The following is a 14,544-nucleotide window of genomic DNA, read 5'->3' as shown; positions in this document are numbered from 1 at the left end:
ATGCACTTTAATGATGGACAGATGCACTTTTATGATGGATAGATGCACTTTTATGATGAATAGATGCACTTTTATGATGGACAGATGCACTTTAATGATGGACAGATGCACTTTTATGATGGATAGATGCACTTTTATGATGATAGATGCACTTTTATGATGGACAGATGCACTTTTATGATGGACAGATGCACTTTTATGATGATAGATGCACTTTTATGATGATAGATGCACTTTTATGATGGACAGATGCACTTTTATGATGGACAGATGCACTTTTATGATGGACAGATGCACTTTAATGATGGACAGATGCACTTTTATGATGGATAGATGCACTTTTATGATGAATAGATGCACTTTTATGATGGACAGATGCACTTTTATGATGGATAGATGCACTTTTATGATGGACAGATGCACTTTTATGATGGATAGATGCACTTTTATGATGAATAGATGCACTTTTATGATGGACAGATGCACTTTTATGATGGATAGATGCACTTTTATGATGGACAGATGCACTTTTATGATGGATAGATGCACTTTTATGATGGACAGATGCCCTTTAATAATGGATAGATGATGGATCAGTTGTTCAGAGCACTGCAATAAATGCTCTTCTTACTCAGTCATTTTGTATTGTTTCTAGTCTAAACATCTAAAAATTATTTAATCAAGATGCATTTACTAGATCAGTAAAACGACATAAGATATTTTTTCTTGTTTTGTTGAAAATAAAATCTAAATGAAGTGAGTTTTTGCTTTGAACAGGCAAAATAATCTGCCAATGGGGTGAGAAAAATAATCTTATTTCTGTTTGAAATCTTGTTTCTTGTGTCCGTCCCAAACAGAAATAAGATTATTTTTCTCACCCCAAAAACTAACTTTTAAGGGAATAAAAACATCATCACAGTAGTCCATATGAGACATCAGTGGGTTAATTAGAGTCTCTTGAAGCATCCAAAATACATTTGGGTCCAAATAAAGATTCAAACGGTTATGAAATCTGAAATTATGCTGAAATCACGAGACATTGGCGATCCGAATCATGAATCAATTCACTGATTCATAACCGTTTGAATCTTTAGTTGAGGATTGAAAACAAACCCGGAAGAGAAGACAATGCTGAATAAAGTCGTAGTTTTTGTTATTTTTTCTCAAGCTGACATGTCTCTGTGTTTGTGTGTGTGTGTGTGTGTGTGCAGGTTTGGGCCAGGTCTGGTCATCTACTGGTGCGGGTTTATCGCGGAGCTGGACTGCCAGCGAGAGCGAGGGATCCTGCTGAAGGACGGCTTCCCCTCAGACATCGTAACCCTGTGTCAGGGGCCGGCGCGGAGCTGACGTTTCTTGGTGTGGATGTGAATCCGGAAGCAATTTAGCTTTCCTGCAGTGTGAGAGTCCTGGCAAACATCTGCCGTGAACTCCCGCTGAACTCTGGATCAAACTCAAAACCAGCGGCGCCTCAAATCCTGCAGGTAAAGCGCCCTCGGACCATGAGGCTCGCTCTCTGTGCGATCATTGTCTTCAGCTCTAATAAAGTTGTGAGTTCTTCATAGTTTCTGTGTTTATCTTGAGAGTGACGCTCTCCAAAACTTCCTCTTCCGCTGAGAGCCGTGGAGAGATAACAGAGATATGAGAGCTTCCTGTCAGTTCTCCATTAACCCTCTACAGCACGACATGCCAAACGAACTGTTGATTAAACCTTTAGACGCTTATAAAGAAGTTTATAGGAAATATGTGACCCTGGAGCTCTTCACCAGTCCTGCGTCTCACGGGTATATCTGTGGCCATGGCCAACAATACATTGTATGGGTCAAAATGATCCATTTTTCTTGTATGCCAAAAATCATTAGGATATTAAGGTTGTGTTTCATGTCCTACTGTAAATATATCATAAATGTATTATTAGCAGTAATATACATTGCTAAGAACTTTATTCGGGCAATTTTAAAGGAGATTTTCTCAATAGTTCGGCTAAATATTGCCCTGACAAACCATACATCAATGGAAAGATTATTATTTAACTTTATTTGATGTATAAATCTCAATTAAAAATAAATAAATGGGTAACTGCTGGGGTCACAATATCTGATATAGTGGGAATATGGAGGAAAAATGGCTTTAGAGACCAAATTGAGCAGAAATGTGTTATTAATATGGACAAAAATATGAAATTCTGATGCTTGTGATGTAAATCTGTGAGATTTTATAACGGTATAGCAGATACTTACATAAATGCATATGAATATCATTATCTGCTAATAATAGGTCTTAGTAAGATTATATTTAATGCTTAGTTTTATGAACAAAGCTATTTAGTTTTCAAACATATGCAATGCAATGCTGATTGACAGATGAACAAATAAAGCTGATCATATTTGATACTCATGATCCTTATAATAAATGTCTGGAAAGTTCAGCTGAAATATTACTATCAATATAAAAGTTGTGTTTGCTTGATAAACTCAGGTCAGATTTGACAGCAGAAAGACACGAGCTGAAGGAGGACGTTTGGACAACTATAAAGCAGTCTGAACTTTCCAGAGCTCTGCTGTGAAATGGCAGTAAAGCGTCCCATGATTTGTTACCCATAATCCTCCAACCGCAGAAACTGAGCTTGATTCAGACGAAGGGATCAGGGGCCTCACACGGGCCCCAACACTAAGCTCTTAATGCAGTTCAGAAAGAAGTAAAAACACGGTAAACAGACGTGTGTGTTCCTCCGGAGAGCTTCCTGACACTGTGCCCATATTTATATCCATGAGCGTCAGAGTATGTGCTATAGCAGCATTAAAGCCATAATTCAGCCAAACATGAGAATTGTCATAATTTACTCATACTTTCATTCATCTTTGAAACCTCAGAGATTTCTAGCTGTCCATTGAACATCTGGGGTTTTGGGCTTTTATTGACATGAATATTCGCACACGTACTCAATAGTTTGGAATATATATATATTTTTTCTGCTTTATTTTTATGATGATGAAATAATCATGATTATTTGAAATAATCAAATAATTATTTATAATGAATAATTATTTGATTTGTTGCAAATACAGCATCAGTGTTGAAAACAGTTGAGCTAATTCAATACTAATATATCATTATTTTTAATGTATTTTTGTTCAAATAAACACAGCCTGGGTGAGCAGAAGAGACTCTTTCAGAAACATTAAAAATCTCCCCGGCCTTTGTGTTTATATCTCATCACGTGACGGTAAACCGAAGCTTGAAGGGTTAGTTCAGCCAAAACTGAAATGTCTGTCATTAACTCCTCCCCCTAATGTCGCTCCACACCCGTAAGACCTCCGCTCATCTTCACACACAGTTTAAGATGTTTTATATTTAGTCTGAGAGCGTATGCAAGTGTATGCACACTATACTGTCCATGTCCAGAAAGGGAATAAAAACAATCATATGAATCGCTGATTCACAACCGTTTGTATCTTTATTTGAGGATTGAACACAAACGCGACAAAGAAACACACGGTCAGCTTCATTCACACTCTCCAGAGCTGGGCAGTAACTAAATACATTTACCTGAGGACCGTACATAAAGGGTTAGTTCACCCAAAAATCACAGCACACACATAGTAACACACAGTTTAAGATGTTTTAGATTTAGTCCGAGGAGTATCGAGATACATTTTTGTCAAAAAATAAGAAAAAACTACGACTTTATTCAGCATTGGCTTCTCTTCCGCGTTTGTGTTCAATCCTCAAATAAAGATTCAAACGGTTATGAATCAGTGAATCGATTCATGATTCGGATCGCGTGTCAAACTGCTGAAATCACGTGACATTGGCGATCCGAATCATGAATCGATTCACTGAGTCATAACCGTTTGGATCTTTATTTGAGGATTGAACACAAACGCGGAAGAGAAGCCAATGCTGAATAAAGTCGTAGTTTTTGTTATTTTTGGACCCAAATGTATTTTGGATGCTTCAAGAGACTCTAATTAACCCACTGATGTCTCATATGGACTACTGTGATGATGTTTTTATTCCCTTTCTGGACATGGACAGTATAGTGTGCATACACTTGCATACGCTCTCGGACTAAATATAAAATATCTTAAACTGTGTGTGAAGATGAACGGAGGTCTTACGGGTGTGGAGCGACATTAGGGAGAGGAGTTAATGACAGACATTTCAGTTTTGGCTGAACTAACGCTTTAACATGCGTGATCGGTGTGTGAGCGGCTGAACGTCCTATGGGTTTGGAGTGTAATTGACGGTGTTTTGTGATCGATCCCTCTAAAGCTGATGGTTAGTGTATCACACACACTCCCAGATCAACACACACATGAGCCGTGAGTCCATCATGAGTCTGAACAGGAAGCAGATCTGCAGCTGTTTCTGCTCACTCATTAACATATTCATCTGTCGGCAGAGCAGCAGGTGTGTTATGATGTGCTGCTACACACACACACACACATTCTCTGCTGGCAATTAGCTGACGTCACAGCTGAGGTTTCACTCTACAGATCTTTTCTACTCGCACAGATGAGTATCAGTCATTACATGAAGAGAACTAGGTGTTTCATTTTACACTTAATTTATATGATACTTTTGTGGCTAAAATATTGCTTTGAAGTCATTGGTAAGTTGAACATTTGTTATAATTGAGACAGAACTTTTCTTTCAAAAGTACAGTAAAACAGTGAAATGTCCCTCCAGTGTAATTCAGCTGTTCTCAAAAAAAAAAGTATGTAGTCAGCCACCAATTGTGCAAGTTCTCCCACTTTAAAAACACATTTTCATCATAGCTACACTTCAACTATGCGAGACTAAATGAGAAAATAAAATCCAGAAAATCAGTATAAAATATTATATTTTACTATATTAATTATATTATAATGCTTTTTAAACATTTATTTGCAAATTATGGTGGAAAATAAGTATTTGGTCAATAACAAAAGTTCATCTCAATACTTTGTTATACCTTTGTTGGCAATAAGAGACGTCAAACGTTATCTGAAAGTCGCCACAAGGTTTTTACACACTGTTGCTGGTAGTTAGGGCCATTCCTCAATGCAGATCTCTAGAGCAGTGATGTTTTGGGGCTGTCGCTGGGCAGCACGGAATTTCAACTCCCTCCAAAGATTGTCTGAGATCTGGAGACTGGATAGGCCACTCACATGGCCACCACATGGCTGGGTGCTGAAAGACCCAGCCATGTTTCATCTTCAATCCCCTTGCTGATGGAAGGTGGATTTTATTCAAAATCTCACAATACATGGCCCCATTCATTCTTTCCTTTACACAGATCAGTCGTCCTGGTCCCCTTGCAGAAAAACTGCCCTAAAGCATGATGTTTTACACCCCCATAATTTACAGTAGGTTTAGTGCAACTCAGCATTCTTTCTCATCAAAACACGACGAAGTTGAGTTTTTACCAAAAAAAAATATTTTGCTTTCTTATGACATTCTCCCAATCCTCTCCTGGATCATCCAAATGCTCTCTGGCAAACTTCAGATGGGCCAGGACATGTGCTGGCTTAAGCAGGGGTAAACCTCTGGCACTGCAGGATTTGAGTCCCAGGTCATTCACTAGGTCCCTCCTTGTGGTTCTGGGATTTTTGCTCACCGTTCTTGTGATCATTTTGACCCCACTGGGTGAGATCTTGCATGGAGCCCCAGATCGAGGGAGATTATCAGTGGTCTTGTATGTCTTCAATTTTCTAATAATTGCTCCCACAGTTGATTTCTTCACACCAAGCTGCTTACCTATTGCAGATTCAGTCTTCCCAGTCTGGTGCAGATCTACAATGTTGTTTCTGGTGTCCTTTGACAGCTCTTTGGTCTTGGCCATAGTGGTTTGGAGTCTGACTGTTTGAGGTTGTGGACAAGTGTATCTTATACTAATAATGAGTTCAAACAGGTGCTATTAATACACGAGTGGAGTACAGAGGAGCCTCTTAAAGAATATGTCTGTGTGTTACAACCCAAAATAGGGACCAACACAAGAGCCATTCAGAAAGATATCAAAACCCAAATCGCAAAGTCCATGGTAGTAAAAAGATTATTCATTTACAAGAAATTAACATAACAAACATATAAACATACAAAACTTAAAGTTAGGACTGGTGAGCTAATCTAAACTACAACTCAGAGTTAATGCTTTCCTAACTCCCGAGAAACACAAAAGAAAATACACAAACAATTCTTCCGGGTCAGCTTCCTTACCTATGCTTTCCTTCAAACCTAATGTAACTAAACAAACAAAACTCACCATCCTGTACAAAAACCAGAAACACCACTTCAAAGTCACAAACAACAGGTTTCCTGAGGTAGGCCCCAGAAACTGAAGTTTCACCAGCAGCTCTTAAATAGGCAGAGACCTCAGGTGTTAGGTATAATCAGGCTCCGCCCCCTATCCAATTGGCAGCTATCCTCAGACAGGAAAGAGAAAACGAGAAAGAGCAGGGGCTCGTAAAACACTGTGCGAGCTGGAAATCTTGCTTTTTTTTTGTAGGTGACCAATTACTTATTTTCAGCATAATTAGCAAATAATTTTATAAAAATCATACAATGTGATTTTCTGGATTGTTTTTCTCATTCTGTCTCTCAAAGTTGAAATGTACAAATTATGAAAATTACAGGCCTCTCTGATCTTTTTAAGTGGGAGAACTTGCTCAATTGGTGGCTGACTAAACACTTGCCCCACTGTAGTAAAGAGTAATTTATTCCTGTGATCAAAGCTGAATTTATCATCATTACTTCAGTCTTCAGTGTCATATGATCCTTCACTAATCATTCTCATGTGAGGATTTGTGATTATTAATCATATTTTTGTAGGAACTGTGATGCAATTTTTTTCATGATTCTTTGATAAATATAAAATTCAAAAGAAAAGCATTTATTTGAGATATAACAAAATGATAAGTGGCACGTTGATCAATTTAATGTCCTTGATGAATAAAAGTATCAATTTCTTTCAAATAAAGCAATCTTATGGACCACTGTACTGTAATTTTTCATTTTTGCAAATAAAAGTAAAAAGAAAGATACAGTTTTTACGTTTTTGATATTGTATGTGATGTTTGAGTGTAAACTGCTGATCTCAGATGAGCTGCTGGGAAAGTCTCCTCCTCTCTCTGTCTGATGTCTGAGGAGCTCGAGTCTTCTCCTCTCTCTGTCTGATGTCTGAGGAGCTTGAGTCTCCTCCTCTCTCTGCCTGATGTCTGAGGAGCTTGAGTCTCCTCCTCTCTCTGCCTGATGTCTGAGGAGCTTGAGTCTCCTCCTCTCTCTGCCTGATGTCTGAGGAGCTCGAGTCTCCTCCTCTCTCTGCCTGATGTCTGAGGAGCTCGAGTCTCCTCCTCTCTCTGCCTGATGTCTGAGGAGCTCGAGTCTCCTCCTCTCTCTGCCTGATGTCTGAGGAGCTCGAGTCTCCTCCTCTCTCTGTCTGATGTCTGAGGAGCTCGAGTCTTCTCCTCTCTCTGTCTGATGTCTGAGGAGCTTGAGTCTCCTCCTCTCTCTGTCTGATGTCTGAGGAGCTCGAGTCTCCTCCTCTCTCTGCCTGATGTCTGAGGAGCTCGAGTCTCCTCCTCTCTCTGCCTGATGTCTGAGGAGCTCGAGTCTCCTCCTCTCTCTGCCTGATGTCTGAGGAGCTCGAGTCTCCTCCTCTCTCTGTCTGATGTCTGAGGAGCTCGAGTCTCCTCCTCTCTCTGTCTGATGTCTGAGGAGCTTGAGTCTCCTCCTCTCTCTGCCTGATGTCTGAGGAGCTCGAGTCTCCTCTTCTCTCTGTCTGATGTCTGAGGAGCTCGAGTCTCCTCCTCTCTCTGTCTGATGTCTGAGGAGCTCGAGTCTCCTCCTCTCTCTGTCTGATGTCTGAGGAGCTCGAGTCTCCTCCTCTCTCTGTCTGATGTCTGAGGAGCTCGAGTCTCCTCCTCTCTCTGTCTGATGTCTGAGGAGCTTGAGTCTCCTCCTCTCTCTGCCTGATGTCTGAGGAGCTCGAGTCTCCTCCTCTCTCTGTCTGATGTCTGAGGAGCTCGAGTCTCCTCCTCTCTCTGTCTGATGTCTGAGGAGCTCGAGTCTCCTCTTCTCTCTGTCTGATGTCTGAGGAGCTTGAGTCTCCTCCTCTCTCTGCCTGATGTCTGAGGAGCTCGAGTCTCCTCCTCTCTCTGTCTGATGTCTGAGGAGCTCGAGTCTCCTCTTCTCTCTGTCTGATGTCTGAGGAGCTTGAGTCTCCTCCTCTCTCTGCCTGATGTCTGAGGAGCTTGAGTCTCCTCCTCTCTCTGCCTGATGTCTGAGGAGCTTGAGTCTCCTCTCTGTCTGATGTCTGAGGAGCTCGAGTCTCCTCCTCTCTCTGTCTGATGTCTGAGGAGCTCGAGTCTCCTCCTCTCTCTGTCTGATGTCTGAGGAGCTTGAGTCTCCTCCTCTCTCTGCCTGATGTCTGAGGAGCTCGAGTCTCCTCCTCTCTCTGCCTTATGTCTGAGGAGCTTGAGTCTCCTCCTCTCTCTGTCTGATGTCTGAGGAGCTTGAGTCTCCTCCTCTCTCTGCCTGATGTCTGAGGAGCTTGAGTCTCCTCCTCTCTCTGTCTGATGTCTGAGGAGCTTGAGTCTCCTCCTCTCTCTGCCTGATGTCTGAGGAGCTTGAGTCTCCTCCTCTCTCTGCCTGATGTCTGAGGAGCTCGAGTCTCCTCCTCTCTCTGTCTGATGTCTGAGGAGCTCGAGTCTCCTCCTCTCTCTGTCTGATGTCTGAGGAGCTTGAGTCTCCTCCTCTCTCTGCCTGATGTCTGAGGAGCTCGAGTCTCCTCCTCTCTCTGTCTGATGTCTGAGGAGCTCCAGTCTCCTCCTCTCTCTGTCTGATGTCTGAGGAGCTTGAGTCTCCTCCTCTCTCTGCCTGATGTCTGAGGAGCGCGCGTCTCCTCCTCTCTCTGTCTGATGTCTGAGGAGCTAGAGTCTCCTCCTCTCTCTGTCTGATGTCTGAGGAGCGTGAGTCTCCTCCTCTCTCTGTCTGATGTCTGAGGAGCTCGAGTCTCCTCCTCTCTCTGTCTGATGTCTGAGGAGCTTGAGTCTCCTCCTCTCTCTGCCTGATGTCTGAGGAGCGCGAGTCTCCTCCTCTCTCTGTCTGATGTCTGAGGAGCTCGAGTCTCCTCCTCTCTCTGTCTGATGTCTGAGGAGCTCGAGTCTCCTCCTCTCTCTGTCTGATGTCTGAGGAGCTCTAGTCTCCTCTTCTCTCTGTCTGATGTCTGAGGAGCTTGAGTCTCCTCCTCTCTCTGTCTGATGTCTGAGGAGCTTGAGTCTCCTCCTCTCTCTGCCTGATGTCTGAGGAGCTCGAGTCTCCTCCTCTCTCTGTCTGATGTCTGAGGAGCTTGAGTCTCCTCCTCTCTCTGTCTGATGTCTGAGGTGCTTGAGTCTCCTCCTCTCTCTGTCTGATGTCTGAGGAGCTCGAGTATCCTCCTCTCTCTGTCTGCTGTCTGAGGAGCTCGAGTCTCCTCCTCTCTCTGCCTGATGTCTGAGGAGCTCGAGTCTTCTTCTCTCTCTGTCTGATGTCTGAGGAGCTCGAGTCTCCTCCTCTCTCTGTCTGATGTCTGAGGAGCTCGAGTCTCCTCCTCTCTCTGTCTGATGTCTGAGGAGCTGGAGTCTCCTCTTCTCTCTGTCTGATGTCTGAGGAGCTTGAGTCTCCTCCTCTCTCTGTCTGATGTCTGAGGAGCTGGAGTCTCCTCTTCTCTCTGTCTGATGTCTGAGGGGCTCGAGTCTCCGCCTCTCTCTGTCTGATGTCTGAGGAGCTTGAGTCTCCTCCTCTCTCTGCCTGATGTCTGAGGAGCTGGAGTCTCCTCTTCTCTCTGCCTGATGTCTGAGGAGCTTGAGTCTCCTCCTCTCTCTGTCTGATGTCTGAGGAGCTCGAGTCTCCTCCTCTCTCTGCCTGATGTCTGAGGAGCTTGAGTCTCCTCCTCTCTCTGCCTGATGTCTGAGGAGCTCTAGTCTCCTCTTCTCTCTGTCTGATGTCTGAGGAGCTCTAGTCTCCTCTTCTCTCTGTCTGATGTCTGAGGACCTCGAGTCTCCTCCTCTCTCTGCCTGATGTCTGAGGACCTCGAGTCTCCTTCTCTCTCTGTCTGATGTCTGAGGAGCTCGAGTCTCCCCCTCTCTTTGCCTAATGTCTGAGGAGCTTGAGTCTCGTCCTCTCTCTGTCTGATGTCTTAGGAGCTCGAGTCTCCTCTTCTCTCTGTCTGATGTCTGAGGAGCTCGAGTCTCGTCCTCTCTCTGTCTGATGTCTTAGGAGCTCGAGTCTCCTCTTCTCTCTGCCTGATGTCTGAGGAGCTCGAGTCTCCTCCTCTCTCTGTCTGATGTCTGAGGAGCTCGAGTCTTCTCCTCTCTTTGTCTGATGTCTGAGGAGCTCGAGTCTCCTCCTCTCTCTGCCTGATGTCTGAGGAGCTCGAGTCTCCTCCTCTCTCTGCCTGATGTCTGAGGAGCTCGAGTCTCCTCTCTCTGTCTGATGTCTGAGGAGCTCTAGTCTCCTCTTCTCTCTGTCTGATGTCTGAGGAGCTCGAGTCTCCTCCTCTCTCTGCCTGATGTCTGAGGAGCTCGAGTCTCCTCTCTCTGTCTGATGTCTGAGGAGCTCTAGTCTCCTCCTCTCTCTGTCTGATGTCTGAGGAGCTTGAGTCTCCTCCTCTCTCTGCCTGATGTCTGAGGAGCTGGAGTCTCCTCTTCTCTCTGCCTGATGTCTGAGGAGCTCGAGTCTCCTCCTCTCTCTGCCTGATGTCTGAGGAGCTCGAGTCTCCTCCTCTCTCTGTCTGATGTCTTAGGAGCTCGAGTCTCCTCTTCTCTCTGTCTGATGTCTGAGGAGCTCGAGTCTCCTCCTCTCTCTGCCTAATGTCTGAGGAGCTTGAGTCTCGTCCTCTCTCTGTCTGATGTCTTAGGAGCTCGAGTCTCCTCTTCTCTCTGTCTGATGTCTGAGGAGCTCGAGTCTCGTCCTCTCTCTGTCTGATGTCTTAGGAGCTCGAGTCTCCTCTTCTCTCTGCCTGATGTCTGAGGAGCTCGAGTCTCCTCCTCTCTCTGTCTGATGTCTGAGGAGCTCGAGTCTTCTCCTCTCTTTGTCTGATGTCTGAGGAGCTCGAGTCTCCTCCTCTCTCTGCCTGATGTCTGAGGAGCTCGAGTCTCCTCCTCTCTCTGCCTGATGTCTGAGGAGCTCGAGTCTCCTCTCTCTGTCTGATGTCTGAGGAGCTCTAGTCTCCTCTTCTCTCTGTCTGATGTCTGAGGAGCTCGAGTCTCCTCCTCTCTCTGCCTGATGTCTGAGGAGCTCGAGTCTCCTCTCTCTGTCTGATGTCTGAGGAGCTCTAGTCTCCTCCTCTCTCTGTCTGATGTCTGAGGAGCTTGAGTCTCCTCCTCTCTCTGCCTGATGTCTGAGGAGCTGGAGTCTCCTCTTCTCTCTGCCTGATGTCTGAGGAGCTCGAGTCTCCTCCTCTCTCTGCCTGATGTCTGAGGAGCTCGAGTCTCCTCCTCTCTCTGTCTGATGTCTGAGGAGCTCGAGTCTCCTCCTCTCTCTGCCTGATGTCTGAGGAGCTCGAGTCTCCTCCTCTCTCTGTCTGATGTCTGAGGAGCTCGAGTCTCCTCCTCTCTCTGCCTGATGTCTGAGGAGCTCGAGTCTCCTCCTCTCTCTGTCTGATGTCTGAGGAGCTCGAGTCTCCTCCTCTCTCTGCCTGATGTCTGAGGAGCTCGAGTCTCCTCCTCTCTCTGTCTGATGTCTGAGGAGCTCGAGTCTCCTCCTCTCTCTGTCTGATGTCTGAGGAGCTCGAGTCTCCTCTCTGTCTGATGTCTGAGGAGCTCTAGTCTCCTCTTCTCTCTGTCTGATGTGTGAGGAGCTCGAGTCTCCTCTGTTCTCTGCCTGATGTCTGAGGAGCTTGAGTCTCCGCCTCTCTCTGTCTAATGTCTGAGGAGCTTGAGTCTCCTCTTCTCTCTGCCTGATGTCTGAGGAGCTCGAGTCTCCTCCTCTCTCTGCCTGATGTCTGAGGAGCTCGAGTCTCCTCCTCTCTCTGTCTGATGTCTGAGGAGCTCGAGTCTCCTCCTCTCTCTGCCTGATGTCTGAGGAGCTCGAGTCTCCTCCTCTCTCTGTCTGATGTCTGAGGAGCTCGAGTCTCCTCCTCTCTCTGCCTGATGTCTGAGGAGCTCGAGTCTCCTCCTCTCTCTGTCTGATGTCTGAGGAGCTCGAGTCTCCTCCTCTCTCTGCCTGATGTCTGAGGAGCTCGAGTCTCCTCCTCTCTCTGTCTGATGTCTGAGGAGCTCGAGTCTCCTCTCTGTCTGATGTCTGAGGAGCTCTAGTCTCCTCTTCTCTCTGCCTGATGTCTGAGGAGCTCGAGTCTCCTCTGTTCTCTGCCTGATGTCTGAGGAGCTCGAGTCTCCTCTGTTCTCTGCCTGATGTCTGAGGAGCTCGAGTCTCCTCTGTTCTCTGCCTGATGTCTGAGGAGCTCGAGTCTCCTCTTCTCTCTGCCTGATGTCTGAGGAGCTCGAGTCTCCTCTGTTCTCTGCCTGATGTCTGAGGAGCTTGAGTCTCCTCCTCTCTCTGCCTGATGTCTGAGGAGCTTGAGTCTCCTCCGCTCTCGGCCTGTCACCGGGTGTTGGCTGTTATTGTGCCGGATTGCTGTGTTTTTGCTGGGGGGATTCTGTACGGCCCCTAAAGGTCAGCGGCGCGAGTGGCATTTGTGTTCTGACAGGTGACCCAGATTCACTTATACTCATGTTCTGTCAGAGGCCGATCTAAGAACCAGAGAGACGACTGGAGGAAAGCGAGCTTCAGCTGATGGAGACAGACATCACACACACACACACACACACACACACACACACACACACACACACACACACACACACACACACACACTGTCTCTCTCGCACTCTCGCCTTCTCTTACACTCGCTCACAGCATATACACTCTCTCACATCATACACAAACACTCATATCACACACACTTACATACACTCACTCTCATCACACATTCACTGTATCACATACACCCCCCCCCCACACACACACACATACTCACACACTCTCTGTCTCACACACTCTCTGTCTCACACACACTGTCTCTCTCTCACACACTCTCTCACTCTCTCTCTCACACACTCACTCTCATTACACATTCACTCTATCACACACACTCACTGTCTATCACACACTCTCACTTTCTCTCACACACTCTCTCACACACACACACACTCACTCTCTATCACACACACACTGTCTCTCTCTCACACGCTTTCACATCACACACACTCTCTCTCGCTCTCTTTCTCTCTCACACACACAAACTGGAAATAAGGGCATATCATAGACTCATGTATTATATAAATGTAATGGTAAATATAGTGCAGATGAACAGAAACACTTCAGTCTTGAATGGAATAAGCAGAACTTGTTTTAATGTTTGCGTGTTGGGAACATTCCAGATGTATTAACAATTAAAATAAATTTGCACACACAGCTTTATGTATAATTGCTGTCTTTAAGGTTATAATATAGTTATTATTTTTATTTATAATTATTATTACAATTATTATTATCATCATCATCATCATCGCCGTTGTATGAACGTGCATTTAAAAGTGTCACATGTAAATGTGTTGTCATATTCAGATAAAGGATAACCTCAACGGCACTGACATTAATACAGTTCATATTACACAATAAACATTTACGGTGAGATGATGTCACAAACATGGCATTAATATCTCGATGTTCTTGAGGAGGATGATGATCTTCTGTGATCACACAGAGTTTCGCGCGCGCGTACACACACACACACACACAGAGAGAGAGAGAGAGAGAGAGAGAGTTCCTCACACAGATGTTTCTGCTGAGCGCGCGCGATCGGATCATTTATAATAATCACGGACTGAGATTCAGAAATATCTCGTCACGCCCTTATTCATTAATGTGTGGCTTACCAGGAGGGGGCGCTGCGACATTAAGCCCCGGGGTTTGTTCACAACACACACACACACACACACACACACACACACACACACACACACACACACACACACACACACACACACACACAGGCTACTACAGTATTTGTTACTTTTGTGAAACAGCCTTATTTTCTGATGTTATTTCATAGAAATGTAATTTTTGTTTTCTCTCTCACACGTAGGCCTTCCAAATACAGTCTCTCTCTCACACATAAACACATCTACTACAGTAGCCTATTTATTTAAGATCTTTTTTTCTGATTAATAGAAATATAATTTTCAGTTTTCCCAGGAAAAATTAAATAATGGTTTCAGTGATCAAATATGTTGCTCTTTCGTCTTTTTAAAAATAAAATAAATAAATAAATGAAGCAGAAATGCACGGCCATTTTGTGCTTTATAATCATCATCATTAATGCCATAGCCTATACACGAACAATAGAAATATATGGAAACACACTGAGAAATATTCAGTTTGGGAAATATTCAGCTTTTGTGTCAGATCGCAAGAGAGTCTTCATCACTCATGAACTCTTTTCCAGAGTTAACTCGAGCATAATAATCCATATAAAATAATTAAAAATGTGTGATTCTTCATTATGTCATTAAATAAATAAAA

General features: G+C 44.5%; 2 protein-coding genes across 5 annotated transcripts in view; one reads left to right on the top strand and one right to left on the bottom strand.

Moving 5' to 3' along the window:
• The window catches only part of cdin1 (CDAN1 interacting nuclease 1), a 164,251-nt gene extending 162,560 nt beyond the window's left edge, over positions 1–1,691 (top strand). For all 4 annotated transcript variants that reach the window (XM_067454751.1, XM_067454750.1, XM_067454749.1 and 1 more), the window contains one exon: positions 1,212–1,691. In XM_067454751.1, coding sequence (XP_067310852.1) covers positions 1,212–1,347 — 136 coding nt within the window. In that variant the 3' untranslated portion in view covers positions 1,348–1,691. The remainder of the gene's footprint in view (positions 1–1,211) is intronic.
• A 7,218-nt stretch (positions 1,692–8,909) lies between these two features.
• On the bottom strand, positions 8,910–13,919 carry LOC137090474 (trichohyalin-like). The gene is made up of 4 exons (XM_067454435.1): positions 13,899–13,919; positions 12,184–12,558; positions 10,263–10,936; positions 8,910–10,110 (listed from the first exon to the last, which is right to left on the bottom strand). The coding sequence occupies exons 1-4, from the start codon at positions 13,917–13,919 to the stop codon at positions 8,910–8,912; spliced, it is 2,271 nt and encodes a 756-aa protein (XP_067310536.1).
• Positions 13,920–14,544: the final 625 nt, after the last annotated feature.

The sequence above is a fragment of the Pseudorasbora parva genome, chromosome 10, assembly GCF_024679245.1.
Source record: "Pseudorasbora parva isolate DD20220531a chromosome 10, ASM2467924v1, whole genome shotgun sequence".
NCBI lineage: Eukaryota > Metazoa > Chordata > Actinopteri > Cypriniformes > Gobionidae > Pseudorasbora > Pseudorasbora parva.
The sequence above is the reverse complement of the archived record's forward strand: the minus strand, read 5'-3'. Positions and strand labels throughout refer to the sequence as shown.

Coding starts and splice junctions, on each gene's coding strand:
- LOC137090474 (XM_067454435.1), bottom strand. CDS start 13,919: ATGTCGCAGCGCCCCCTCCTG. Junction 10,937..12,183: donor TCGAGCTCCTCAGACATCAG/GCAGAGAGAGGA, acceptor GACATCAGACAG/AGAGAGGACGAGACTCGAGC. Junction 10,111..10,262: donor TCGAGCTCCTCAGACATCAG/GCAGAGAGAAGA, acceptor CTCAGACATTAG/GCAAAGAGAGGGGGAGACTC.